General features: G+C 36.9%; 1 protein-coding gene across 6 annotated transcripts in view; it reads right to left on the minus strand.

The window, feature by feature from the left end:
- Positions 1 to 667: 667 nt before the first annotated feature.
- The window catches only part of LOC147391196 (S-adenosyl-L-methionine-dependent methyltransferases superfamily protein), a 54479-nt gene continuing 28715 nt past the window's right edge, over positions 668 to 26431 (minus strand). For 3 of the 6 annotated variants that reach the window (XM_086457811.1, XM_086457809.1, XM_086457813.1), the window contains 7 exons: positions 19803 to 19942; positions 19132 to 19401; positions 18851 to 19025; positions 11582 to 11665; positions 8969 to 9173; positions 8645 to 8850; positions 1934 to 2288 (listed from right to left, as the gene is read on the minus strand). In XM_086457811.1, the coding sequence (XP_086313937.1) occupies positions 2106 to 2288; positions 8645 to 8850; positions 8969 to 9173; positions 11582 to 11665; positions 18851 to 19025; positions 19132 to 19401; positions 19803 to 19942 (1263 nt within the window). In that variant the 3' untranslated portion in view covers positions 1934 to 2105. Of the gene's footprint in view, positions 1148 to 1851; positions 2289 to 8644; positions 8851 to 8968; positions 9174 to 11581; positions 11666 to 18850; positions 19026 to 19131; positions 19402 to 19802; positions 19943 to 26431 lie in introns of those variants that run through there. The other 3 variants (XR_015182618.1, XM_086457810.1, XM_086457812.1) reach the window with 3 other exon arrangements.

Raw genomic sequence — 26431 nt, forward strand, 5'->3', positions numbered from 1 at the left:
ATTCCGCAACTTACACTTAAATGCTTTGAATGTCATAAGATGCCATGAATGTCGAGTAGATAAATCTTATATGAATGGACCATTGAATGATATGACGAAATTAATGTTTAAATTTCAAATATATTTTCATTAAATGCATTTTTGAGATATAAGTGCAAAATCGAAAGTAGGTGAATGACTTAGAAGAAATAGTCACATTATCAATCTAAGTTAAAATTAGATAAATCGAAAAAAAAAAAATTTAATTATCCTATTCACCCCCCCCCCCCCCACCCCCTCTAAGACTAGACAAGGTAAAAAGCTCGGTATTTTCACAGGTGACCCTAAAAGGTATATTGATGCACCTACACTATAACGACCTGAGCCTTTATCTTATTGTAAACTGCAAAATCGGATGTCTTGAATACCAACGTAGTATTAGCTCATGATCGATCTCCTTGTGGGCTAAATCATTTGCGAAAATTACAACCCTAACCTTGTACTTATACAGTATATCAAACCAAGTTATTCTGTACTATTTGATAGAGTATGTCCAAGAGGTATATAAGTGTATTTGGGTAAAGATGGCTAAATAATCTATATTACACGTAGTAAACCTAGTTTAAAACTTTTCTATAGGTCATGACCTAAATCGACTATGGGTGTTCCCGGGTTGCTCTATTTAGAATTATAAATCCTTCCCATAGAGGTGGGTGTTGTAACTCCTTTAAAAATGAGAATTGAAGACCTTCTTGGAATTGCAACTCCATGAAATTACTTAACCAAACAACCAATTAGAATTCTAAGGTGGGAGTTGTAACTCCGACTCCCATTTCCAAACATTCCCTAAATGTGCACATAAAAACTGGTTAAAAAAATAAAAAAATCATATTTTGTAAAGTTTACCACATCACAAAGTCATTTGCATTTCACCAAATCTCTAGGCAACATTAAGGGCTATGGTTAATGGGCATCTCTCTTAACTGATGTATATTTGAGGCCTAATTATTCCGAGGTATGCATAGCTGGAGAAATTGAATCGGGAATCCTTTTGCAAGAAGAAATGTTGTTCCGTGCAGAAAGGGTAAGGTCCATCCAAGAGTTGTTAATGCCAACAAGAGAACCTTTGGAGAATCCCTTCGAGAATGACTTCTTGATCAAAAGGGACCTAGGACAACATTTCATTAGTTTTTTAAAAGAGATGAAATCAAGAGAAGACATATTTAAGAGAGTGGAAAAAATATGCCAGTAATGGTTAGTAAGACTACAATAGAAATTTCTACACCATAAAGATCAATAGTCTCACTTTTATAGAAGATTACAAAAGGGAAAAGACAGACAGACAGAGAGACAGAGGAAAGAAAACACGGACGTAAGAGAAGTTCTTATTTAAGGGTATTTTGGTAGAAGGGTTGGGACTTGGGATCCGTTGACTCCTAAGAATGACTCATGAAAATAACACATGATCCCAACCCTTTAAACACAAAATCCAATGTTTGAGATTTATGAGTATCTTGATAACATAAATCTCAGAGATACTTATCCCAATGATAAATCTCAACCATTGGATTTTGCATTTAAAGGGTTGGGATCATGAGTTTTTTTCATGAGTCATTCTTAGGAGTCGAGGGATCCTGATTCTTTAGTAAGACCCTCGAATTTACAAGTTGAAGAATCTTAGACTGTCCATTTCTTTGTGATGGTGTTAGAAGTTTCAGAATGGGCTGATTTTTGGTGAGGTTGATCTCCACCGAGATCATCCTCATGAAACAGTAGGTAGCTGCAAAATTACTTCTAAAAGTCTGAATTTATCTATCATCTTCAGGTTGAGATTCAAAGATATAATATAATAAAGATCAGATGGAGAAATACCCCAATAACACATATATCGGAGATACTCATCCCGAGGATAAATCCCGAACTTTGGATTGAAATCATGACAAGTCATTCTTCGTGAGCCACTGGAACCTGAACTATTTTGTATGTATAAAATTATATTTGCACCATATTATTTGTTCACATGGTGAAGAATTTGACTATCAGTATCAAATCAACTTAAAAAATAAATGGGTACCACCTACAAACATACCCCAAAAGTGCCCTTATTGGATGATCAATTGCAATTTTTAAACCTTGCGAGCAATTATGGCTACATTCCGAGGAGATATTGAAGGATTGAATAGGGGTACCATAACTGCTTCAACTGAGCTGCCTCTCTCCTGGAGGAACAACAACCTATCAAGCAGGAGCAGAGTTTCCACCAAAGGCCCCAAAGCAGCCCTAAGAGACCAATATGGCCCTACAAGTTCCTGCATGACAAAATAAACCATGACTTAGTCAATGCAATTGATTGATTCGATGTTATATTCTGAAATGGAAGCACTTCCACAAGAAGTAAACATGATTTTAATAATTAAATTATATATTTTCTCAAATTACGATAAACATAAAAAAAATAAGCGAGTAAAGCTTGCAGCTGCCATAATTTTGTACACATCTTCCGCATTCCAATTATGCATTGAAACAAGAAATACAAAGAGATCCTAATATCTAATATAAGAGGTTCCCTCACCTCACATATAAATATTTTATCTTATCCATTAACTCTTTGGATAGAAATATCTCTCTCAAAAAATGTGTAATAAGGGAAATGTGGTGAAATAGAGTGTGAATATAAATATAAATTCACATATTTTAGTTTTATTAAATATCCTAATTAATTTATTTAAAGTCATGTTCTTTAGTGTCAAAAAAGTGCCTGGCTGCCTTGAATTCGAATATTGTTGTGGTACATTTTACAATTCATTGTAGTGCCAGACCTGAACGGAAGGAGGATTACTTAATGTTAGCAGCAGCTGTATTGCTATATCCTACCGCGAATTCTAATCATTGGTCATATTCGAGGAACTGTGTTCTTTCCTAACTAAGGAAAACGGGCCTTTGTAAGGCTTTTTTTCCCTATAATATGCTTAATAACTTAATTTATTATTACAATTATTATTTTATATATATATAGGGGAATACTAACTTCCAAGACCTCATGGAGACATTAGCATTGTCCAACACTTTTTTTAAGCATTTATTATGTAAACAAGCATTTATAGTGTAAAAGACCAATATACCCTTGTCTTTTCCACTAAGACAAAATGAGGGGTATTATTGAAAAACAATAAGTGTTGGACAATACGCCCTTAGTCAGTGTTCTTTCCTGACTAAGGAAAAAGGGACTTACTAGTAAGTCTCCTTTCTCTTTCTCCCCCTAAAGTGTCACTTAAATCATCTGTCCTAATATCATAAAATGTAAAATTTAAATTTAAACACTAAGCAAATGAGTATGAAGGAAACATACAGTAAAAGGTTTAGCTTCCATCGATAATCGAAGGAAATCAATCTCAAGAGAAGGTGTTAGGCCAAGGCGACATAGTCCAGACTCGTAGTATTTTTCAAAAAGGGAATATTTGTCTGGATACTCGGTTCCTCCATGTCTAACATTGTAATTGGAAGATAACTTAAGAGATAGTGTCTCTGTGCCTATGGTTGAGCATTCCCTACAATCTAAAGTAGGTGTCATGACATGGCTCCACGGCCATCCACAGCAATCAAGAATCACTGCGCCAAATTCTTCAGAATTTCCATTATCCAAGTCACAAATCTATTCTAGATTAGCAGGAGCTACAACCAAAACAGAAATGCATAAACATTTGTTAGAAGCTTTATCTCAAGTCGATGAAGATGAAGAACCAGACAACCTCGAAGACTTTACTCTACTCAATGAAGATGACTATGAAGGGATTCTTCCTTCTTGTCATTATCAGAATTAAGAGTTGTAAATATCTATCCATTTTACAAACTGTAAGAACACTGACCACAGTTTTGTACAGTTTTGAGTCTTGTAGTAGATAAAGATCGATCTTTAGTGGAAAACCACCCAAAGACAGCCGCCCATGTACTGTTAAAGATTCTTCTTTATCCTTTTGTCCAGTTAATGGTTGTATGAGTCACCAAGTAATTCTTATCCACTCCAATTAAACCAGCCACTTGTCACCACCTGTCACTACTTGTTCCAAAAAGAAATCTTAGCCTCTTCTCAAAACAGTATTCTCTAGAATATTCTCGAATCATCCACTTCTTTCAAAACCCAGCTACCAGTCCCAATGAGTCAGAATCAATTATCCTTATCTCCTTACCCATAATAGTATGCTCGTGAAACTTCCATTACCTCATAAACCAACCACCTGTCCCAACACTGTTCGGACTCCAGAATTCCAATTTCAAATCCGTAGCCTTTAAAAACAAACAAAAACTTAAAGAGGAAGGCATCGAAATATTCTCAAAAGAAAAATAATCCTTCAACTTTCCCTACAACTTTTCAATGCCAACCAACCTTTCATTCTCAATCCTCTGTAGTCCAAACCACCCATTCTATAAACGTTTTTCGATTCAGACCATCAAACCAGCTTTCAAAAGTCAAAGAACTACTTAGGTAATTTTTCTTTTATCTTTTAAATATTTGTAATAGTGTTATATATATATATATATATATATATATATATATATATATATATATATATATATATATATATATATATATATCAAAGTTTTAAAGTTTCAATTCCATGCCTAGATATAATTTCAATATTGAAGAACGATATCAATTGCTTAGAGTTTATTTAGCAGATTTAATTACTATAGAACTTTCATATTCAGAACAAGGGAGATCTAGAGACCAAAGATATTGGAATAACCATATTTTACTTGCAGAAACCAAACGAGTTAATTTAGTTTCCAAATTAAGATTTGAAAAAGAAATCCTTAGATAAGAATTTTATCAGAAGAACAACGAATAGGATTTAGATTTAGATTTAAGATCCTGAGTAGAATGGTATCACCTGCTTTGGTGGCTTTTTCAAATCGTAAGTTTGCTCACCATTTTACTTGGAGTGACTGGTTTAATTGGAGTGGATAAGAACTATTTAGTGACTCATACAACCATTAACTAGACAAAAGGATAAAGAAGAATCTTTAACAGCACATGGGCGACTGCCTTTGGGTGGTTTTCCACTAAAGATCGATCTTTATCTACTACAAAACTCAAAACTGTACAAAACTGTGGCTAGTGCTCTAACAGTTTATAAAATGGACAGATATTTACAACTCTTAATTCTGATAATGACAAGGAGGAAGAATCCCTTCACAGTCATCTTCATTAAGTAGAGTAAAGTCTTCGAGATTGTCTATTTGTCGCTTGAATAATCTGAGTTAATCATTAAGTTGGATAATTGTGTTTTTAAATTTTCATCTATTTCTAATTCACTTATTTTTTGTTTTACTCTACACTGATTTTTGTAATGTCCTATTTTTCCACATTTGTAACATGTAGGTATCTTTTTTGATTTCTTTTGTTGGTTCTGAGAACGTTCAAAATGTTTTTTATTTAGTCTTGTTTTTCTATAAGGCTGTCCTTTTGATGAAGGTGGTGTTGTTTTGTGTTTATATCTACTATATCGAGGGCGAAATTTTTTTAAACGTTTGGAGGTTTTTGAAGAAGGAGAAGAAGAAAAGGGTGGAGGAAGACCACATTGTTCACAGAATTGTCCTAATTCTTTACGGCTGGAAAAACGATCTTGTTTAAGTTTGTGTTGGAGTCTTAAGTCATTACAGAGTTTCAGTCCTTCTGAATGGATGAAACAAATGATTTGCCCGTATGTAAGATCAGTATATGGAATATTGCCATTGTTAAGGGATCTGATTTTTGTTCTTACCTTTTCTGCAAATAATGTGGGAAGTCCGGAAATAAATTTTTCTTTCCAAAAGCTTTGGTTACAGTCAATTCTAATCATTACTTTAGTGAGAAGGACATCTTCGTACCATCGAAAATCATGGAATTTTGGGCATTTTAGATTGGTTAGAAGTTCAGAGAATCTATCTCTATATTGATATGGGTCTCCTATGAAATGTTTTATTATGGCATAAATTAAGGTGTTGACTACATCTCCTATATTTTGTCCTTGTTCATTTTTAATGGGTTTCCCATCTTCTGTGGTTTTGTTTTTTGTTAGAATAAAAGTTTTTTGGTCTTGTGTGATATAGTTATCCCACCATCCTTTTAATTGTCCTGTAAAACCTGAGACTAGTCTTTGGGCTATTTGGTGGTCAGAGGCATAGGGTTGGGCTGCAGTAGAGACTATTGCCATCTCTTGCAGTAATGATAAGATGTTGTATTCTGACAATCTATCTACATTCCATTCATAAAGGGATTTCCCATCATAAATTGATTGTGTCATCAAACTTCTTTCTTCGTATTGGGTATCGATCGAGCTAGGCCTTTTGTAGTAATTAGGCATCATTGGTCTATTTTACCTAGATGAATGTAGGGTTGTTGCCATGTTTATTTGGTTTTTTTGAAATTGTTGAGTGAGTTCTTGGAGTTCTGTATCTGTCATTTCGGACGTCTCTGATTCTGAACTTGTTTCTGACTCTAGACTATCTGAATTCTTGAGTTGCCTTTCTTCTAATTGATTCAGAACTGTGATTTCTTTTATTATTTCTTTTCCTTTTCCTAAATTTAATTTAGCAAGTTTATTTATTTATTGTAACATTTCTTGTTCATCTAGAATATTTATTCTTAAATTTTTTGGTATTTCATAAGGGGTAAAAATGGGAACTTTGTTTTCTTGGTAGGTAGTTGTTTTTGTTGTGCTTTCAAGGGCTTGAGATTTTGTACAAAGGTTTTCTATTCTTATTAATTGGTCTCCAAGAGAGGAAAGGTATTTGTTAGTATAATTGTTTTGTTTCATTATGTTATCCAGATCTCTAAGTTTTGATTTTTTGTCTAAGTCTTTAAATTCTACTGATTTATAAGGGGAACCTATGACTGTGTCCTTATGGACAGGGATTACTATTTCATTTATTGGAGGTGGATGAATGGATTCTATTTGTCCTATTCTTGGAACATCCCAAAGGTTTGATTTTATGACATTTATATGTTTATTTTTAAAAGGTTTCTTGAAATAATTATAATACCAATTTGAAAATGGTATTTCTGTTTTATTTTTGTTTAAATGGTCATAATAAAATTTCCAAACTTGTGTTTAATATTTTTCTGACTTATCTTCAAACTCTTCTCTAAACTGTGACTTGACATATTCTAGTTTTATTTTTAGTATGTTAAGCTGAAATTCTTATTTTTCAATTACATGTATTTGGGGAGAATCATCTTGCATTTGTAATTGTGTAAGAGATGAATTAGGAGAATGTTGAGTAAAAGTCATTTTTCTGGGGTCTTGGTAATATGGAACTGGAATTGTTTCATTTTTAATTCCTTTAAGATTTAATTCTCTACTGGTTGAGGCTCTACTTGTAGATGTCCTTCTCGGGACCATATCATTTTGTAAGGGTATTGTAGTGATTGAACTAGTTTCATCTATTAATATTATTGACCTTTTAAAGGAGGGAAAATTAATTTCTATGTTACCATCTGGGTATTGTATAATTGATTCAGGTTCTTTATTTTCTGGTATTTGTGTTGGGCCTTCACCTGTTAGATTCCAGGTCGTAGGTAATTGGACTTCATTCTAGGTTATCCTTTTTAGTACTAATTTGTTTGATTTGTAAATATTACTTTGTAATAATAATGTTTCTCCTTCTAATGATATTTTATTTAGAGCACCTGGATTTATTATTGTTTGCATGGTTTTGTAAACTATCTTGAATACTAATGCTAATGGTTGTGATCCTGGTATCATGTTGTATCCATAGGTTTGAATATTTAAACTTAAGACTTTCATTATTCCAGGATCTGTTAATGCTATTGTAAAATTGGGAAAACTATCAAAATAAACGGGTCCATTACAAAGACTTGATTCAACTAATCCTAATAAGGAATCTAAGAAAACTAAATGTCTTTTGTCTCTTAAGCATAGCAAGACTGAGGTTTTTAGGCCTATTCTAGGTAAAGGTTTAATTCCCACTTGAACTAGTCCTATGTGAAGAAACTTATGTTTCTGTTGGTGTTTTAATATTGAGTCTTTTGAAAATAACTCGATAGTTTGATGTTCTGATAATAAAGGGATTGTTTGTTCGCAGACCTTTATTGTATAATCAGATTTTGTAATAAAACTTCCTTTTTCATATATGTTTTTTATGGGTACCATTGGTATATTCCAATTGTGTAAACTAGATTCTATATCAACAATAGAATTTTCTTCCTTATTTAAGACATCTAGGTTTTCTGGATCTGAACTATGTCTTCCAGACACAAATTTAATTAAGGAATTCATACTAAACTATGTGCTAGATATTCTTCCAGACTGTCTAACGGTTTATTCCCAAATTTGGCTCTCCTGGCCTTGAAGAGATACGCGACTTTAGTCAAATGAAGAATCTGGCAAATGGTTTATTATCCTTTCCTTAGATAAATTTATTCCGTAAAACAGTGGCTCTGATACCATTCTAAGACAAAATGAGGGGTATTATTGAAAAACAATTAAGTGTTGGACAATACGCCCTTAGTCAGTGTTCTTTCCTAACTAAGGAAAAAGGGACTTACTAGTAAGTCTCCTCACTCTTTCTCCCCCTAAAGTGTCACTTAAATCACCTGTCCTAATATCATAAAATGAAAATTTTAAATTTAAACACTAAGCAAATGAGTATGAAGGAAACATACAGTAAAAGGTTTAGCTTCCATCCATAATCCAAGGAAATCAATCTCAGGAGAAGGTGTTAGGCCAAGGCGACATAGTCCAGACTCGCAGTATTTTTCAAAAAGGGAATATTTGTCTGGATACTCGGTTCCTCCATGTCTAACATTGTAATTGGAAGATAATTCAAGAGATGGTGTCTCTGTGCCTATGGTTGAGCATTCCCTACAATCTGCAATACACTTATTTAACAGTAAGTAATGAGAAAATGCAGGATACGGAGATGAGGTAACCAATGAAACAACACTGTCAACTAAGAGCAGTCGTAGGTAGATGGCATGACGGCAAACCTCTTAACACCATATCATTGATTAGTTCTTGAACAGTTCCAACTTCCTTTTCCATTGTACAGTACTTTTGGGGTATAGCCAAAGAAGAATTTTCTAAGTGCTGTTGAATCTGGACCTTCCTAAGTTGTTTGCGGCGCAAAGATTTCCCTTGCCGCCCTATTGAAGGATTTGCAGCTAAGACTTCTGGATAACATCTATAAAGAACCTGTGAAGTAACAAAATGTGCTATTAGTGTATGATTTTATGAAACAGAATATGTAAAATCTCAAGTTATTTTATTGTCATCTGAATGGCAGTAATTTTCAAGTGACATATTGTAAGTGCAGGAAATACATTTCAAAACAAAAATAATTCAATTAGCGTATTGTAACTCCCAAGTTTTCTTATAGTGAAAGGTTACTGTCTTGAGAATTTAGGACAGAGATTACTGTGATCACAAAGCTTTCGGGTCTTAGTGTCGAATCAAAGTCATACTCTCATATATGTCCTCAGATGCAATAAGAAGGGTCGTCGGGCTTCAGAGAAGATGTGGTGATGTCCAGCTATGCATATGCAGACTTGCAGATGATTGTTTTAAGGATCAAAACATCAGTTTCCTAGCCAGGTCTGTCTATTCTAAGAATGTTGACCACTCTTTTGCTCTTTTGATGCCCCTGTGCTTATTCCTTGTGTCGCTTTCCTTTGGAGATGTCATGGGAGAGGCTTCTCTCAATGAGGTTCAATCTAGCCGTTTGAAATCCATTGTAGGGTTTTTGTTTCATTCTGAGTGGGCAAGCTTTCCAAGAGAAATTGGGATCATAGGTATCTGGTGTTGATGAGGAAGCAAGATCGATTGCTCCCCAGTGAACTATCTTGGAGAGGGGTCAATAAGGGTGGCATCAAGAGCAAAAATGTTCAGGGGTCAAACGTTGGATTGTAGGGGAAGATGGGGCAAGTTGCAAATCGAGAGACGAATGATGAACAATTAGAGAAGATGGTTGGGTTGTCATTCAAGCATATTTTGGATGTGGGACAATTTGTGGCCCTATCCAGATTGAGGAGAGGGAATGACAAAAAGGTCATCCTTTGTTCTTAGAAAACATGTTGAGATTTTCTTCTCTTTTTTTTTTTTTTTTCTTTTTGACATGCTTTTTGTTAATTATTTTCATGCATTCAAAATTATAAAAAAAAAAAATGTGAGTGAAAATGTCTAAGGTTGGTCAAATCATTAGAATATCCCTTTGAACACAACCTTAATGAAAATCCTATATTTTTTTATGTTTAAATTCTTGGAATTTAGATTGGCTATTATTCTCCATTTGGGAGATTTTCATTGGAAGTCATGTTAGGATTCACAGCACAACCTAACTATTCTGATAAAAATGGTATTAAGAGCATTGTACAGTCTGGATCCCTAAAACTAACTAATTAGATTGTCGATTTACAGTAACTTTAGTTCATATAAGGTTGAGAACTACGAGAACAAAATCAAATTAGTGTGAAGCCACCAATGGTATGTGCCATTAGAAAAAGGCTACCTAATTAAGCTTAGGGTTGAAAAATGATGATATCATCTGTGTCAAGGAAAAAAAAATCAGCATCACATGTAATATTTGTATGAGTTGAAAAATGATGATACCATACAATGTGTGGATACGCTGGAAACAAAATCCTCTTGAAAAAGCAAAAATTCAAAAATCAGGAAAAAAGAAAGGAGATAAGATAATAAGGGGAAATATGCAAAAATGTCAAAATAAAATTTGAATCTCCCTTGAACACTGACTTTTTGACTTAGTCTACTTTGATCAAGTACTATTAGTCTATTAGTGCCTAGGACTGCATTTTGGCCCTCGTCAAATTTTTGCAAGAGTAGTTCAGGTGACACTATTCTCATAGATATGTTTTCAGTGATAAACTTTCTAAATGTTGAATAGAATTCAAGTCTTTTCTGAGATTTTTTACTTTCCAATTTTAATTGATGAAAAATTAAGTGGTATTAAAGGGTTTTAAATCAACATAATTGCTTAAATACCAATTTAGAGTTTAAAAAATAGAGTTTTTTGTTGAAAATTGTAACCACCCGATCAATCGACCTATCCATTCCAATCGATTGAAGGCTGTTAAAGACCTATCAACCTATCAATCGAACTTTTCGAACTGAAGGATCAATTGCGATTAAAAATCGATCAATGGAACCTTACATCTGATCAATCGAAGGCACGAAAACAGCAACACTATTAAGTTTTTTTAACATTCCAAACTCTCGTTTTTTTTCACAATACTCCCTCCAAGTTTCGAGCTCTTCATCTATCTTTAAGTTCTCTTGAGATTTCTAGAGCATTTTTTGTTGATTCCTTGATCTAAAGGGAACAGGCTACACGTCCTCCAAATAAACACAGTTGATAATATGAGAACTATTTCCATAAATAAAATAGATTATTAAAAGGTTTCAGAAGACACATCATCCTTGCATTGCAGTGATAGTTTAGATGAAAAAAGAACTCCATGGAAATATCATGAAAAAATAATAATAATAAAGTAACCAGACTTATTAGAAACCAAAATGGATAAGAACATAAGTAAGACCACACAACTAAAAGTAACAATAAATGGAAAAGGGCAAGAATCATATACCATCTGAAATGCAGCACGGAAAGTATGTAACTCAAAATTCTGAAGAGCAGCATCTCTGGTTAGATCTCTCCATCTCTCTGCACTCTAACAAAGTAAAGCCAAGTCAATGACAATATCTTTTTAATAGCTACAAGTTATATGATACACAAAATGTGGATATAATATGCCTACAGACTCACAACCCCAACATCATAATCACAAGCCTTATCCTAACTGTGTGGGGGCAATTCAAAAATATCTGAAATCATGCCTTTTGCTAAGGCAAGTGTCCTCAAATATTCTCTCAATGCCCATCCTTCTGGCCTCTCCATGCCTAGTAGAACTTTCAACCTGAAAATTCCTTTATAAATAGAACTATGATCGGTCTCCATCACACATAGTATCTACTAATGGAAATATTTCAATGGATAGTAAATGTTGAAAAGGAAAGATTTAGTAGTAATATTACTGAATATTAGGAGTTTTATTAGCTGTATTGCTGTAAATAGAATAATTAGTCAATGCTGTAAATTAGGAAATTAGTTGGGCTGGCTAGCTGTTGAAAATGCTGATTTTGTGCTAATCAGTTTCCTGATTTTTTGCTTATATTCTCTCATATAAGGAGAACCAGTGTAAACTTTTGAGAGTTGTGTGTGCCAATACATAAAATTTTATTCCATAATTTCGTCCCTTTCAAGTTCAGATGGTATCAAAGCCTCCCTAAACAAAAAAAAAAAAAATTCTGCATAATTTCTTTGCTGATCAACCATGTCTGATGTTTCCTCCGAGTCAATCCCGTCTCTCACAACCCAGCCAACCAACTCTGTTCAAATCACCACTATTCGCCTTAATGGTGACAATTATTTACGGTGGTCCCAATCCGTTCGGATGTACATCAAAGGACGGGGAAAGATCTGACGGGAGACAAAAAGGCACCAACACTAGAGGATCCAACGTTTGCAAACTAGGATGCAGAAAATTCAATGGTGATGACTTGGTTCGTGAACTCTATGGACGAGGATATTAGCTCCAACTATATGTGCTACTCCACGGCCAAAGAACTCTGGGACAATGTGAATCAGATGTACTTTGATTTGGGAAATCAGTCTCAGGTCTACGAATTGACTCTGAAACTTGGTGAGATTCGGCATGGGGAAGACTTGGTCACCAAGTATTTCAATTCATTGAAACGCCTTTGGCAAGACTTGGATCTGTTCAATGATTATGAATGGAAATCCACTGAAAATGCCAATCACAACAAATAGATCATGGAGGCTCATCGCATTTACAAATTCCTTGTTAGGCTCAACGTGGAATTTGATGAAGTACGGGGACGGATCATTGGCAGGACTCCACTTCCTTCAATTGGTGAGGTGTTTGCTGAGGTTCGAAGAGAAGAGAGCCGCAAACATGTAATGTTGGGGAAGAAGACTACTAGCGAGCTTGTTGAGAGTTTTGCCATTGTTGTTGTCGAGGCTACTGCTAATAAAGCATCCAATTTTCAGCGAAAACCTAAAGAGAAGCCACGGGTCTGGTGCGACTATTGCAACAAACCACGCCATACTCTAGAGACCTGCTGAAAAATCCACAGAAAACCAACGAATTGGAAGAACAGCAAGCCTGGTGATAGAAACAAGCCGTGCGGTTCCAACCTCCAATGAAGCTGAGACAAGTCCCTTCAACAAGGAGCAGATGGATCACCTTCTGAAGTTGCTAAATTCTAATTCCTCATCTGGTATTCCTAATGTTTCTCTTGCACAAACAGGTAGTGCACCTAATGCCCTTTCTTGTTGTTCAAATTCTACTCCATGGATCATCGATTCTGGAGTCTCTAATCATATGACCAGCCTTTCCAATCTTTTTATCACTTACTCGCCATGTTCTGACCTTGAAAAAATTAGAATTGCAGATAGTAGTTTCTCACCCATTGCAGGAAAAGGTTTGATAAAATTATCTGAGAATATAGATCTTAAATATGTTCTCCATGTTCCTAAACTAGCCTGTAACATTTTTCTGTGAGTAAACTAACCAAAGAATCTGATTGCCATGTAATTTTCTGTGATTCTTACTATGAATTTCAAGACCGGAGTTCAGGGAAGAAGATTGGTAGTGCTAAGATGATAGATGGACTTTACTACTTTGATGGTGACTTCTCTAGTAATAAAAAGGCTCAGGGACTTAGTAGTGTCAATTCTAATTCTGTTTATGAATAAATAATGCTTTGGCACTTAAAACTAGGACATCCTAGTTTTCCATATCTTAAAATTTTGTTTCCTACTTTATTGAAGGGTTTGGATTGTTTATCGTTCTATTGTGAAAGTTGTCGCTTATCTAAGAGTCATCGTAGTACTTATTTGCCAAAACCTTATACTTCTTCAAAACCATTTTATTTAATACATAGTGATGTTTGGGGACCTTCAAGAGTCACTACTATCTCTAGGAAAAAATGGTTTGTTACTTTTATAGATGATCATACCCGTTTGTGTTGGGTTTATTTGATGAATGAAAATTCTTGAAGTGGAATAACTTTTTAAGGAATTTTATACGATGGTTGAAACTCAGTTTCAAACAAAAATTAGTATTCTTCACACCGATAATGGAACCTAGTATTTTAATGAACTTTTGGGAAGTTTTTTGAAGGAAAAGGGGATACATCTTCAGTATACTTGTGTGGATACCCCTCAACAAAACGGAATTGCTGAAAGAAAAAATAAGCATTTACTTGAAGTGGCTCGTGCTTTAATGTTTTCAATGAATGTTCCAAAATATCTTTGGGGGGAAGCTGTTTTAACAGCCTACATGTGTTTTAAAATATAGCACACCACTAGAATGTTTCCAAAAAAAATTTCCCTTGTTAAGGATGTACTCGGATTTACCTCTCAAGGTTTTTGGCTGCATTGCTTTTGTTTATATACCCAATAATACTCTGTCCAAACTTGATCTTCGGACTGAAAAATGTGTTTTTATAGGGTATGCTTCTAATAAAAAGGGATATAAGTGCTATAATCCCCAAACAAGAAAATTTTATGAGTATGAATGTCTCTTTCTTTGAAAATAAATCCTATTTTCACAAAAATTCTCTTCAGGGGAGAACGAGGTGATGGAAGAAAATTTTTATGAGGTGATGGAAAAAAATATTTGGGATTTATCTCTCACTCCTTTACCAAATATGATTTTGGCTACTTCATCTCATTCTTCTCATCCTACTGTTATTCCCGAAATTCAAAGTCAAGAACAATGTGATAGAATCAATGAAAACAATGAAGGGAATCCTAGTCATATAGTGCCGAACATTACTATATCTGAAATAAGGGGAGAATCACTACAACCAAGTCCAAAAAATCCCAATACTGAGCCTCTGGTTTATACTCGGAGAAGACCTCATCAAAGAGTCAAAGTCAGCCTATTCCTCTTGGAAATTATCAATCTCGACCATCAGAACTAGACCTCCAAATATTGTTCCTAACTCATCTTCAATTCATGTTACTTCTCCTAACCAAGAACCATCAAACCTTGATATTCCTATAGCTGTTCGGAAAGGAACCCGAACTTGCACCAAATATCTCATTGCCAAATACCTTTCTTATGAAAAACTCTCATATGTATAGGGCTTTTACCTCAAAAATCTCACACTTGTTTTTCCCAAGAAACATTCAAGAAGCTCTTGATGATCCAAATTGGAAATTAGCAATGATGGAAGAGATGAATGCTCTTAAATGAAGTGGTATTTGGGAGATAGTTGATTTACCTAAGGAGAAAAGAACAGTAGACTACAAGTGGGTCTTTACTGTGAAATGTAAAGTTGATGGTAGCATATAAAGGTACAAGGCAAGACTAGTAGCAAAAGGGTTCACCCAGACCTATGGGATTGATTACCAGGAAATCTTTGCTCCTGTAGCCAAAATAAACTCAATCAGAAACTTATTATCTTTAGCTGTAAATTTCTGCTGGCCATTACACCAATTAGATGTAAAAAATTCTTTTTTAAATGAAAATCTTGAGGAGGAGGTCTTTATGAGTCTACCACTTGGGTTTGAGGGAAAATTGGGACCAAACAAAGTCTGTAAACTAAAAAAAAATTTATATGGTCTCAAACAGTCCCCTAGAACTTGGTATAAGAGATTTGGGAGAGCTATGAAGAGTTGTGATTACTGTCAAAACCAAGCTAACCATACCATGTTCTACAAACACAGTAGAGAAGGCAAGGTTGCAATCTTAATTGTCTGTGGATGATATAATCTTGACAGGTGATGACAATGAAGAATTGGAGAGACTAAAAAAAAGACTTGCAACTAACTTCGAGATCAAGAATTTGAGTGCATTAAAATACTTTCTTGGAATGGAATTTGAAAGATCCAAAAAAGGTATATTTTTTAATCAACTTAAATATGTTCTTGATTTACTTGATGAGATAGGTCTGTTAGGATGTAAACCAGTCGAAACACCCATTGAGCCCAACCTTAAGCTACAACCTTCTAAAGATGAAGAAGTTCTTAATAGAGAGCAGTATCAGAGACTTGTTGGAAGACTGATCTACTTGTCACATACACGTCCAGATATAGCATTTGCAGTCAGCATGGTTAGCCAGCATTCACCTAGACAAGAACACTTTGATGCAGTCTATAGAATTCTTAGATACCTAAAAGGGACCCCTGGAAGAGGTCTACTATTAAAAAACCATGGGCATTTACAAGTTGAAGTCTATACTGATGCGGATTGGGTTGGGAGTGCTATTGATAGACAGTCAACTTCCGGTTATTGCAGATTTGTTGGAGGCAACTTTGTCACCTGGCGGAGTAAAAAACAGAATGTGGTAGCAAAAAGCAGTGCAGAGGCCGAGTTTAGATCAGTTACTCATGGAATTTGAGAGGTGTTGTGGAGTAAGAGACTATTGGAAGAGTTGAAGACTTCTAATCCATTGCCTATGAAAGTGTACTGTGACAATAAAGCTACGATTTCGATTGCTCACAATCCAGTGCTTCATGACAGAACAAAGCACATGAAGGTAAACAAACACTTCATCAAGGAAAAGCTTGAAAACGGATTGATCTGTATGCCGTACATTCCGACTACCGATCAAGTTGCAGATGTGCTTACAAAGGGACTTCCTACAAGATAGTTTGACAGACTAATTGGTAAGCTGGCTATGGAGGATATCTTCAAACCAGCTTGAGGGGGAGTGTTGAAAAGAAAAGATTTAGTAATAATATCACTGAATATTAGGAGTTTTATTAGTTGTATTTGCTGTAAATTAGGAAATTAGTTGGGCCAGCTAGCTGTTGAAAATGTTGATTTTGTACTAATCAGTTTGCTGATTTTGTGTTAATCAGTTTCCTGATTTTTTGCTTATATTCTCTCCTATAAGGAGAACCAGTGTAAACTTGTGAGAGTTGTGTGTGCCAATACATAAAATTTTATTCCATATTTTCGCCCCTTTCAAGTTCAAAGTAAATTTCAACCGAAATATTCTTTTTTGAAAAATCTTATAATTGCTTTTAGAAAGAACTTGTAAATACACATAGTATCTACTAATAAAAAATTGCATAGAATATTCATCTGTTAGTATAAATGAATTATGATTAGTTAGTTATCTATTTCATCTTGTTTTAATGTATTCTAAGCATATTAGTACGTTTATATAAGCACGAGCACAATCAACCATGTCTTAATTAGTTGGATACATAAGCAATAAATTCATACTTATTATAAAAAAAATTAAGATATATATATAACAGATGAATATATATATATATATATATATATATATATATATAGGGTCCCGTTCAGCAACAAACATTTTGGCAAACATTTTGGCAAAACATTTTTCAAAACATGGGTTAGAGGTTTTGGAATGGGCTGATTTTTGGTGAGGATGATCTCTACGGTGAGGAGATCATCCTCACCAAAAATCAGCCCATTCCAAAACTTCTAGCCCCAGTTTACAAGTTGAAAAATCGTGGACCGTCCAGTTTTTGTAACCATTTTTGACGGGGTTAGAAGTTTTGGAATGGGCTGATTTTTGGTGATGATGATCTCCTCACTGTAGAGATCATCCCCACCAAAAATCAGCCCATTCCAAAACCTCTAACCCAGGTTTTGAAAAATGTTTTGCCAAAATGTTTGTTGCTGAACATTTCCCATATATATATATATATATATATATATATATAGATGTATGTAGGGGAGCGTTCAAGGGACATAAGTAAAAACATATGTAAAAACGATCATTTTTCAAAATATGGGTTAGAAGTTTTGGATTGAGCTGATTTTTTGTGAGGATGCTCTCTATGATGAGAAAATCATCCTCACAAAACTCAGCCAAATCTGAACCTTCTAACCCCATCAAAAGTGATTTAGAAATATAATTACACTTACACATGAATGCAATATTGAATAATGTCTTCATTTTAGTGTTTTTCATATTAAGTAGTAAATAGTCAACGCAACACTATTGCTCTATTTCCATGTAAAGTATTATTATTTTTCACTGTTGGACTCAATACTTTCATGTAATTGTAGCAAAATATTGATGATCTTCAATTTCACGCTCCATATGGTTGTTTATTGTATTTTGATGACTTAATGAGCATGTTTCATAGCCTATTTTATCATTTCCTATAAGGTCAATGAAAATTTCTTTAATGTTTCTATCATTTAATACCTTACTAATAGCATCAAAATTGAAGTATTTGATATGAATACGTCACCTGTTTTGAAGTATTCGGGTGACCTCGATTCCACGCATTCCATATCCAAGCTTAAATGGAATCAAAGTTAAGCCTCACTTGGAGTAAAACAAAATAATGTACCACATTTCCTCATTATAAGCAAGGAACTAATAGTTGGGCATGTGAATTGTTGACATTTTTACTTCTTTTCCATCTCACAAAGAGAGCATCTCTCCAACAGCCCTTAAATTGGCATTTTCTAAGTCTAAATGTGCGTCATTCAAAGGGGTACATACCACACTAATCTAACTAAACTTGGACAGATTTGATTATGCTCAGTTAAAAATTCTTCACTAGGTTGTGAATTGTCGACCGTAAATTAACTATGAAGGTTCTCAAATTCATCTATTGTTCTTGTTTCAACCTCCCTGCGCATATTTATTGAAGAATAAAGGGAATGATGTGTTGTTGTTCCCCAGTTGGGCTATTAATCTGAATTCATCCAAGAGCTTTACAGGGTCTTCTCCAAATCCCTAAGAGGAAATGGCAAATGTTTACATGCTAATGTTGCACACAACCAGAGAAAATGTCAAACCACTGCACAACTGAAATGTGAACATACCTGACAAGCAAGATCACGTGCATTTTTTCCAAGAGATAAACCAATTAAATTTACACCATCACTTGTAGGAAAACCACATTGAGGACTGGTATTATCAAAGCCTTCTTCAGATAGCAAGTTGTAACAACATCCAATGCTAACAACTGCTTTAACCTCTTTACACTCCAAAAATGCCCTGGGTTTGTAAAAGAATCCTACATGTTAGATTGAATTAAGCATCGACAAAACAAGAAATATTCACATAACAATAAGTTTCAAAAAGGAAACAATTTCTGGGTGACCTAAGCATGGTTACTGAAAGGTCTCCGCAAGCATGAAGTCCAGCAAGAACCAATGAACATTCAATAGCTGGATTATCGCGAAAAGAAGGTTGTTTACTAACATCAGATCCCAATCCTTCAACAGAAGGTATGTCTAAACCTATTTCAATTCCATTTGACAGCTCAACATTATCTTTATGTGATATAATGCCACTCAAAGCTTTCAGTGTGTCACTTGACAAGACACGGCAGGTAACCGTCTGTGGAACATTCAAATACCTGTTTCCTGTTCTGACACAATTATCCAAAATCAGCAAAAACTAAAAGGCATATAGGAAAGTGCCTGAATTTTGGAAAAGAAAAATCCAGGATACCGGACATGCGGATTCCAAAATCGGCCTACTAATGGAAAAGCAATACATGTGGCACACATGCAGGGAAGAGGACTAGAATTTGATGGGTCCCAATAAAACCATCCTAATTGGATGGCTGAAAGAATTGGAAATTGAGTCACAAAAGAAAATTCCATAAAATATAAATTACATTCATCTTACAGGTTGAGTTTTTACGAACTCCTAAATGATTCAATGATCAGCATGTAGCAATGTGCTTATGTATGTTATTTGTTTACCTGACAGGTACCTTGGATTCCTTGTAGAAAAAAACACTTAAGGAGAGATAATTAAACGTACTGCAATTTACGAATTTGAGCTACATAATGCTTCTGAATTCGCTCTGCACGTGCATTTGTAACCTTTACATGATGTGAAGAAGCATCTATTGCAACAACAGAAAGTTGATACTGGAAAGACAGTACTTGTGAAAGATAACCCTAGCAAATCATTTGGAGAGCAAAATGTTATGAAATTATGATACAACATAAACAAAGGAATGCCAAAAAAAAAAAGTCATGTTTTTCTTTTCTAAAAACTCGAAAAAACAAAAAAAAAAATGATTCCTTTATCATCTAAGCATGTCAAAACACACGTTCAGCCCAAACAATCAGTTTTACGAGCAGTAACCCACTTTATGGTGTTTCTTGTTCTCCGTAACATGTTTCTACGTAGGAGAATTACAGTTTTGCTACTATTCTCGTATTATTTCAAGAATGTGTACATCATATGCATATGTGGAGCTATAAACTCATAGTTGAAAATTACCTGGCTTTAGAATACTTCATGTTATTAGGTGTATTCTAAGTAGTAGTGTTATTCTTGTAATTAGTCCATATTTTGATAGATTTATATATTATAATAGAGGTAGAGAGTGGAATTAACTCCCTAACAATTTTTTTCCAATTCTTTTTCTTCTACTTCGTCTTCAAACCCAACCCTAAAAGACTAAAACAACTTGATATTAGAGCAATCTTCAATTCCTAGGAGGTACAAAAACATCTAGAAAGAATCCAACCAAATGCTATGCCTAATAATGTCAGCAATCGTACATACTGACATCATCTGACGATTGACAGGTCGTCGAAGTTTGACAATGATTTATGGTTGGAATTTTTGGGACTAGTTTCAAGTGATCTAGAGCAGATTTCAGTGAGTTATAAAGTTTTTAGTGAAAATCCAAAAAATAATACCGAAAATTCTAGAACTGATATTTTTACGCTCCCAAATCCATTCAACTAGATTTTTCTAAGATGATCCCAACAGGACAGGTTTTTTCTTCTCAATAGAGCCTATGGAAGTAGTCTTGAATGATATGGATCAAGACTGATGTCACGCCCCAAAAACTCAACCCAAAGATTCCCAAGTTGAATCCAGAGGCATGATATATAACTCATATCACGATAATCAATATATAGATATAAACGACAAATAAATAACTATATGTCATACCTGATTATTGCCCAACAGAACAGATATGTATCCTCAAACGTCAACACACTTGACATATATACATAAAACAATAATAATCTAGAATAGTCAAGAAAGAATGACATACTTGATTTGGCCCGTTTTTTTAACGCCTTCGTCAACGGCCAACCAAAGCCTGAAAACAATTACCCAAATGTGACAGAGACTGGCCATAAAATCAAGAACTAACGATGGGGTTCCACACTGGTGAAGTATTGGAATAATCGTATCTTGACTGAGATGTTCACATCGTTATGACTACTCAACTTTCTATTATAGTACTCTGTCATTTGTTGTTATATTATAAACTATTATTATTTTTCAAATATTTGAAAAGTATTACAATTATTTACTCTGCTTTATAACTTCAATATTTATGTTTTTAGTTATATTCTGATTATCAAAAGTTGAATGATTTACAAAAGCTGTAGATGCGTTTTTTCGCTTTACCTCGAGATCTCCCTTGAAAGCTCTAAGCTCGATGGGCGGCCTGCAACTAGACCACTCCGACGATCAAGTTAGAATTAGTGCTGAGCTAATAAAGAGTTCTCAGAGAAGATTTTTTCTAACCTTTTATTTGAATTGCATCTTGGTATTTATAGAGTTTTTTATTGGCGGATTTCTCAAGGTATTTCAATGATTCCGTTCAGAGTTGTTGCACCTGCCCTCTAACCTGACAGGAGTTGCTACACCTGCCATGTCAAGGCTGGGGCAGTTCAACCGATCTGTCAGGCTATGTGCTGTCTTATCTATCTTGTCAGTGATAACGCTGTCACATCTAGCTCCAGGTGCTCCCATCCTGCATTTATGAAACTCAGTACTTTTCCCATAAACCTCGGTGGGTTGATAATTAAATCTCAAGATTGCCACATGTCAGTAGCTCTGAGAATTACCCTCCACAATACCCCCTCTCGAGGTCTTGGATCTATATCCGAGACCCCGAGATACATAAAAGCTGACACGTGGCAAACTTCAATTGGGTATTGGTCTGCCCTGGCTCATTAATTGAATTAACTTATGACGTTCGACCATACACGTTTCAAAGACGGCACACGTAATAATTTCCCTCGAGAAGTGTGCTCCCGATTGTTGATTTGAGCGGAGCAATTATGCGCCGCCTACAAGTGGCACCCTGCGAATGGTCTGTTATGCATGCGTGTTTGTACTCCCTCCTTATTTCTTGCACCATTGAATGTGTTTCATCCTCATTAGTACTTTGTTTCTTGAGGGCATCCTGGCCATCGATTTGCTTACGCATCTTGAGGCTTCTCAGGCCTATATATACTTCACCCCTCCTCATTTTCCATTTTACTTTTACGCTTTCTGCTATTTCTCTACACTCTTGTTTCCTCTCTTGCGCACTCTAGCTCGACCCCAACGAGACGATTGCAAGCTTTCCAAGTTCCCTCTGCCAGCCACCTCCCTCAAGGTTAAAGATCAAGGCTCCCCTCCCCTCTCCTCTACAAATCCTCTTTTTTACTTTTTAGCCTTCGCCATGGCCGGGGGGAAGTCCTATTCCCCTGCGCGCCCTCCATTGGATGTAATCAAGGGTACATTCGCTATCCCTGACGACGTGGGTATGTCCTACACGGATGAACCCTCATCTTACAGAGATTTTTCCCCAGGTACCACCATGGTATATTGGGGACAACTTAAAGCAGGTCTCCAAGTTCCTTTAAGTAGGTTTACTCAGGAGGTATTGAACTTTTAACGAAGGGCCCCCGGCCAAATGAGCGGGAACTTCTCCCGCCTCATTCATGCTCTCGAACAAATGAATGATCGGCTAGAAGAAGGCCTCCAGCTCGGGCTTCCTGACGTCATGGCTCAATTTGCCTTGAAGAGGTGCCCAAACAAGCAAGGCTTCTATCTTACAAAGAGGAGAGGAAGCTGTCCTTGATCGAGCTCCTCGACTCGGACAAGGAGTGGTTCCTATTTCGGATTCAATTAACCGATCAGTGGGAGAACACTCCAGGGAACGAGCTTCCCCTTCTTGCCTTCCACTCCTTTAATCACCAAGGTGAGTTTGTTTGTTTTTCCTTCGTCTGACCTCCCTTTTATTATGCCGAGACTTTAACTTCTTCGCATTTTAACGATGCAAGCCCGAGGAAAGATTCCAGTGCTGGGGACTCCGTGATTATCGCACACCTCCTATCCAACCCGGCACTATATCATCACGCCAGAAAAGCCTTTATCCCATCCAGCCGACCTAATCGTTCAGCCACCGACCCCCAACCTTCAGATAGTGAGGACATGGCCCTACGCTCTAACCGCCTAGCCCCTACCATGGACTCCCAACTCCAAGGAGGACATAATGGAGGTGCCGCCAATCAACCTTAGGGATGAAGAAGAAGAGGACGACCACCAACCTCTTCTGAAAAGAATTTGCAGGGGATCCGACCACCAACCCTTAAAGGTGGCCCCCATCTCCACCCGCTCTCTTCCTCCTCTTGTCGCCATTGGCGCCAACTTGAACCCTATCGAGCCGTCCCAAGCTTCGGCCATGTTATTTGGGTCGGGCAGCAGAGAGAGAACATCCCACCTCCCTCTCCGTCGATGATCAACCCCAGAGTGGGTGGCAATCCAGTCACCGACCAAGATTCTGCGCTATCCGACCCTCGGGTGCATGCTTTCTTTGAGGCGTCGACCCTCCCAAGGGACTTGGCTATTACTAACTATGGCTTTGCTGAGGATCCGGCAAAGTTCGTTAATGACACTTTCCAGGCCCTAACCGCGGTAAGGAACTTCAATTGATTCTTTTTTTTCAGAAATAATTTCGTTGATATCTCCGAGTTCTAACACTTGCCTCAATAATCTTCCTATTTAGGTGCAACATGCCATGGCCAAGCTCGGCCAATCTAGGGATGCAACACTAAGCGACCTCCAAAGAGTGGAAGGTCAGGCCAAAAAACTCCAGTCAAAGAGGGATGCTGCTGCGGAGAATTCCCTAAGGCTCCAGGCTAGGTTTGACGGCACGCAGTCCAAGTTGGAGGAAAACAAGGATCGCCTGGCGTTGGTGGAAGGAGAAATCGCCTCCCAAGGAGTTTCTTGAAGCCAAGGACTTGAAGAGGGAAAAGGCGCTCGAAGAGCAGCTTGCTTCCCTCCAGGATTAGCTTGATGCCTTGAAGACAGCTTGGGAGAATGCGTATAATAAGCTCAAGGCCAAGCTGAGGAAGGCTGAAACAATTGAGGAAAACAATGCTGCCCCTTCTGAGCAAGCAACTAAACAGCCAACCGAGCAGACTCCTGATGATGCCACACTAGTGCCGACCCCTAGTTTTTGTTTTTCTATTTTTATTTCCAACTCTGTCACTTTTGTAACTTTTTGCTTTGTACAATTATCCTTTTGGTATGTAATCAAATTTCTTTAGTAATGAAATAAGTGTGTTTTCGTGCTTCTCTTTTATTTGCAATTTTTGTTCCCGAGGCAAATGTAAATGTGAAAAGACTTCTAACAAGGATCTAATCGAGCCGATTTTAATCTGAGTACCCCGGCTTATTCACTAACCAAGCTTAGGTGCCCCGACTTAATCTCCTTAACTTATCCAACCAAGCATAAGTACCTCGACTTAATCACTTTTAACTTATCTAACCAAGTTTAAGTACCCCGACTCACAGCTTCCTTGTACCTATGGAGGGAAAGCAAGGCTTCGACTAAACCATTTAAGTTCTCCCAACTAACCAAACCTCCTCGTGGCTAGCGAAAAAGGTGAGGCTCTTGAGGCTTTTTGCTATACCAACCCCTCAATTGGGCTCAGCACCAGTGAAGTGCCGAGACTTTTCGCTATACCAACCCTTCAGTTAGGCTCGACACCAGTGAAGGACCAAGGCTTTCCACTAAACCAATCCCTCGGTTGGGCTCGGCACCAGTAAAGGGCCAAGGCTTTCCGCTATACCAACCCCTCAATTGGACTCGGCTCCAGTGAAGGGCCAAGGCTTTCCGCTATACCAACCCCTCGGTTGGGCTCGGTACCAGTGAATGGCCGAAGCTTTGTTTGAATGACAAAACGCAATAAAGCTCAGAGATAAAGCCTCATTGACAATATCTTTTTAGGTTGAAGGCATTCCATGGTGCCGTGATTACATCTCCTGCTACGATTTTCAAATGATACACCCCCGCTTCTCCGGCTTTATAGACAATGTACAGTCCCTCCTAGTTAGCTACGAGCTTCCCACTATTAGGTTCCTTTGTGTTGGAGAAACTTTCCTCAAAACCATGTCCCCAACCTTGAATTCTCTTTTCCGTACCTTTCTATCGTAAGACCTCTTTAGTTGTTGGTGATACCGGGCAAGTCTCTCCACTACCCTCTCCCGAGTTTCATCCAACCAATCTAAGTTCCTCGCTATCATTTCCTCGTTCAGGCTTGTCTCTGCAACTTGCGTTATGGTGGTAAGGACTTGTACCTCGGTCGGGATAACTGCCTCTGTCCCATAGGCTAGTGCAAACAGTGTTAACCCTGTGACCCTTCTGGGTGTTGTTCGATATGCCCATAGTACAATGTGCAGCTCCTCCACCCACTTTCCTTTATGCTCAACTAACCTCTTCTTCAAATTATAGATTATGGTTTTGTTGGAAGCCTCTGCTTGCCCGTTTCCTTGTGGATACCTTGGAGATGACTGGAGCGAACGAATCCCATACTCCCTGTAGTACGACTGCACTCGGCTTCCCTTGAACTGTGTCCCCTTGTCTGAAATTAGTACATAATGGATTCCGAAGCACGTTATGATATGCTCCCATGTAAACTTGATAACCTCTTCCTCTCTGATGCAAGTGAGGGGGGTGGCTTCTACCCACTTGGTGAAGTAATACATGGTCACCAAGATAAACAGTTTACCCCCCTTTCCCCGAGGTAGAGGTCCAACAATGTCCATTCCCCAGATGGAAAAGGGTCAGGGGGCCTTTATGGGGTGAAACTCATTCGCAGGTTGGAGGTTCAGGTGCGCATACCTCTAACACTGATCGCACATCCTGACATACATTTTGCAATCCTCTTGCATCCTTGGCCAGAAGTAACCTTGAGTTATTACCTTGTTCGCTAACGACCATTCCCCCGAATAATTTCCACATATCCCTTCGTGTATTTCTGCCATCACAAGCTCGGACTCTTTCGCATTTAGGCATTTTAAGACGGGTCTTCCAAACGACATTCTGTATAGCTCTCCTTCGACGAGCGTGTACCTCCCGATCTAGTAAAGGAGTTTTTTGGCTTTCTTCTTATCTTGCGGGGGCATCTTTGTTTGGAGGTATTCCACATACTTCTACATCCAACCTAGGGACCGGTCGACCTGCAAACATTCCTCATTCTAACAGTCGATACAAGCCCTCTGTTGATATTCCACGGGTATTGCCCTGGATTCCGAATCTTCGAGCATCGAGGCTATGTATGCCAGCGAATCTGCAAGTTAGTTCTCGTCCCTCGGGATTCTGCTTATTCTTACCTCGGTGAACCAACCTAACTCCC

Source organism: Akebia trifoliata, chromosome 11, assembly GCF_017979445.1.
Source record: "Akebia trifoliata isolate Shusen 1 chromosome 11, ASM1797944v1, whole genome shotgun sequence".
NCBI lineage: Eukaryota > Viridiplantae > Streptophyta > Magnoliopsida > Ranunculales > Lardizabalaceae > Akebia > Akebia trifoliata.